The 3,718-nt window shown below is 38.6% G+C and overlaps 1 protein-coding gene across 1 annotated transcript in view; it reads right to left on the bottom strand.

Moving 5' to 3' along the window:
- Positions 1–593: 593 nt before the first annotated feature.
- LOC104494496 (transcription initiation factor IIA subunit 1-like) overlaps positions 594–3,718 on the bottom strand; it is a gene marked incomplete at its 3' end in the record, with an annotated part of 6,729 nt that continues 3,604 nt past the window's right edge. The window contains exons 3-4 of the mRNA XM_010137324.1: positions 2,787–2,851; positions 594–669 (exon numbers count right to left, since the gene is read on the bottom strand). Coding sequence (XP_010135626.1) covers positions 594–669; positions 2,787–2,851 — 141 coding nt within the window. The remainder of the gene's footprint in view (positions 670–2,786; positions 2,852–3,718) is intronic.

The raw sequence follows: 3,718 nt of genomic DNA, 5'->3' as shown, positions 1-3,718 counted from the left end.
CTACTTTTACTCGTGGGGTCGGGAATATTGTGATTGCGCAGGTTCCTGTGTTCCAGTCACGTGGCAGAACCACGTGGCCGCCGCCATCTCGGATAACTGCCAGCTCGGGTTCCGCTTTTGCTACCGACCGCAGGTTAACCCTCATTTTCCCAAAACCCTCAATATCTCACTGGTTTTCCTTTGTATCTAATATATATCTGTTTGTAGCATTATTAAAGTTTGTTTCAGTTTTCCAAAAAGCATTTTAGAGGTCTCATGAGTTCTTTTCTCCCTTCCTCTATCTCTGGTGGGATAGGGAAGGGTATTATCGTCATCGGACCTGGCTCACCTCGGCCAACCGTTGCTTCTCTAAAGTGGGGAAAACTTGCACAGAATCTAACCCACACCACTGTTAGGTCAGAACCACGAAGTCCGTAAGACTAGCAAGTCCGTGCATAGAAGAGTCCAGGAGTCTAGTGAAGAGATTGTACTACCTCTTACAGGTGGATTCTGAGATTCTGCTTTTTAACAATAGGTAGCAGGGAGTAAAACAGAATTTCTCTCTCTCAAGCACCCTCAAAACCATTGTTTGATCTCAGCGTTAAGACAGTTACCTGAATTTGTAAGTATCTGCTGAACAGGAGTGACGCCAGCAGGCAGAGCCAACGTAGCTGCAGTGGCTGCAGCACTCTGAAATACAAGAAAAGCTTTTAACCAGAGACGTTATTGCCAGTGTTTTGTCTCACAACATACTGCCTCATAACATGTACCTTTTCACTGCTCTTCACAGTGTTTGCATGCAAGTTTCTGCAGCTACTGAAATACAGACATTAATCAACTCTACATTATACTACATATAAAAATTTTACCTATTCCTTAGTAGGAAGAAGACTAAAGCAATAATCACTAAACATCACTCCTTAATCTAGTTCTACACAGGTTCCTGGTTTATCTGCAAGCTCAGCAGATTTTTTGTCTTCTATCTTCTCTGCTTATCTACTAATAGAGTACAACACCGCATTGCTCATGTGGCTATTTTACTTACACTTTTTCAAAGCAGCTAAAGATACGGGCTTACAAATGTGAAGAAACATAAGGTACTGAAGCAATGATCATGTTCGCCTGACTTGTTTTCACAAGGAGTAGTAATCAGGTTTGCACTTCTCTTCATTCTGCGAACGATTTACATTTCAAGTCCCACATAACACAGCTCTTTTGAGTGAATATAAACAGAGTGTACTGACTGTTCACAGAATGACTAATTTTTTCTCTCAAGACAGCTGTTAGAAGAGAAAGCCGAAGACTTTCAGTGAGTAATGATTTGAACTTACAAAGAAACTGAATTACAACACAATTAAGTGAGCTCGAAACACAAAAATCTGCATTAAGTCCTTAATTTGCAGAGGGAGATGGACTCCTCCAGAGACCTCTACATTTCAGGGGTCTAACTTCAACTGCCTATCGAAAATCTTCCTTTCCTCACTATAAAGGGACCGTGGCCAATTACTCTTTGCTGCTGAAAGGATTTAAACTTTATTACTGGGTAGCGTGCATACTTCTTGGTAAGAAATATGATTTCTCTGTAGTAGCTGGTCAATATAGCAGTTACAACTGTAAAAATTAGAGATCACCAAGCAAAACTGTGAAGCGTCTGCAAACTGCACCTTGTCTGCACCCTCTTGTCCCAGACACAGCACATGAATAAACTCATTACTCTCTGCCTTTCAAGATGTTCAAGGGCTGTCACATCCATTCTTTAATACCAACTTCAATGTTTATTAGAAACATACACAATAATTCCAAATTGATTCTGTAACTATTTATTGAACAGCAGTCCTCCGTGGTATACAATTAACTTTAACAGCAGCAGAGTTTTAAAAACATTTCTGCAATGCCCATCAACAAGATCTAACTGAATGAGACAGAAATAGAATGTCTTAACTGTTTGGACTTTAGAAGTTATAATTCACATTAAAATGATCGTAAAACACGTAAGGAAAAGGTAAGTGTTAATGTGCTCTTGGTCACGTTGCTTAATTAGCACAGTGCTGATCCTTTCCTACAGTAAGGTCAGCAGGTAACGGAGAAGTGAAGGCTAAGCAAGCTACTGCAGCCTGGCTGATCATGAAAATTTGTTTCATGTGCTTTTATCATAAAAGTGGTTAGAATGCAATCAATTTTGGTCATAACACACAAAATTAACTTTTATTAGAAGTTGTTTTCATTGCTTTGCAAGCAGTTTTCATTTTTAATTAAGCCAGTGTGTTTAAAGCAAGATAAGGTAACCCAAACTAACTTCTAGAGATAAAAAACGAAAAGGTAAATGACCAGACTCAGTTTTATATGCTATTACAAAATTAGTGAATCAAATTAACGTGACCAGAAAAGATTGATGTGAATTGCCAAATAATCTCTCATTTGATATAAGCTTAAGTTTCACAGTAGTTATATTCTTTCTGGGTCTAGCAGATATAGGTTAATACAGTTAGCAGTGTTGTGGTGGTATATGATGAACACATTGCCAAGCAGATTCATACCACAGTCCTCTGATAAAAAAAAGAAGTTTTGCTTAAACACAGTTAAAGCAGAGCATCGAGTTAATTCCTAGTTTTGTTATCAAAACTTAAGTCCTGGATTACTGTTCCTAGATTGCCAGCAAAAACTCAGAAAGATGGCAGACAGGTTTACCAGTGTATCCTAAACTATTTTTAAGCATCTGAGACTTGTATCAGATTTCTGTTTACTACTTAATCAAAACAACTTTGATAATGACAGTGTATGCATGTATAAGTTTCTGCTTTTCTTACCATGCTTGATGCATTCATGTGCGGTATCAGCTTGGAATCTGGCACAATAACCTGCTGCTGAGGTGCTAGAAACAAACAAACAAAAAAAGCATTTAATGAAAACTATGCAGTCTGCCCAAAGTAACATCCAAGCCAGAATAACTCAGAAGGAACATCACCCAAACATCAGCTGAGTTTCTTAACGAAAACAGCTACGGAGCAATCTCTGATCTTACTAAGTTTTACTCTCAAGACAACATTCAACAGCAGCTCTGAGAGGAAATATGGCTATTTTGGCTTTATAGATCTTAAGGCTTGCCTTCAGTTACCTATTCCGACCTTAGCTAAAGCAAGATTTAAAACACAGTTCTGAAATTAATGGTATTAGTGAAATGTTGATAAACTTGATGATGTCCAGTATCATAGTTCTCCAAAAACATGGGCTGACAGTAGTAACTCCTAAAAGAGACTTAAGCAAGTATTGTTGCAGGATGAAGAGTATGTTAACAGGATGCTGAAGTTAGCTTGAGTTAGGTCTAGTTAGCATAACTATTAGTGTAAGCTCATGATCTTCACTGTCTTTCTTTTCATTTCTAGCAGAAACAAATGAAATGTGGTAACCATGTGGTCCAAACAACAGAATAGTTTTGGTGCGCTAAAGGAAAAATAGATAGCTAAACTATGCAAACAACCTGTTGATCATCTAGAAGTGCAAAAGTGTCAACGTCTATGGAAAAAGCAGGATGCCAGTACTAATATCAGTGATAGTAGATTAGAAAATTACGGAGCAACCTGGACAAACTAATCATCGACAAGGCATTCTCCATCCAATCCTATAACCAAGGACACTTAAGAATCCCGGGGATAACTGAGAGTTTCTGGGAAAGATTCTGGGGGGGAAGCCCCACAACCCAAGAAAATCTCGTGACTCTGTGCCAGGACAACATAGAGTA

This window comes from Buceros rhinoceros, unplaced genomic scaffold (genome assembly GCF_000710305.1).
Source record: "Buceros rhinoceros silvestris isolate BGI_N320 unplaced genomic scaffold, ASM71030v1 scaffold34235, whole genome shotgun sequence".
Classification (NCBI taxonomy): domain Eukaryota; kingdom Metazoa; phylum Chordata; class Aves; order Bucerotiformes; family Bucerotidae; genus Buceros; species Buceros rhinoceros.
Note: the sequence above shows the minus strand (reverse complement) of the source record. Positions and strands in the feature narration are given on the sequence as shown.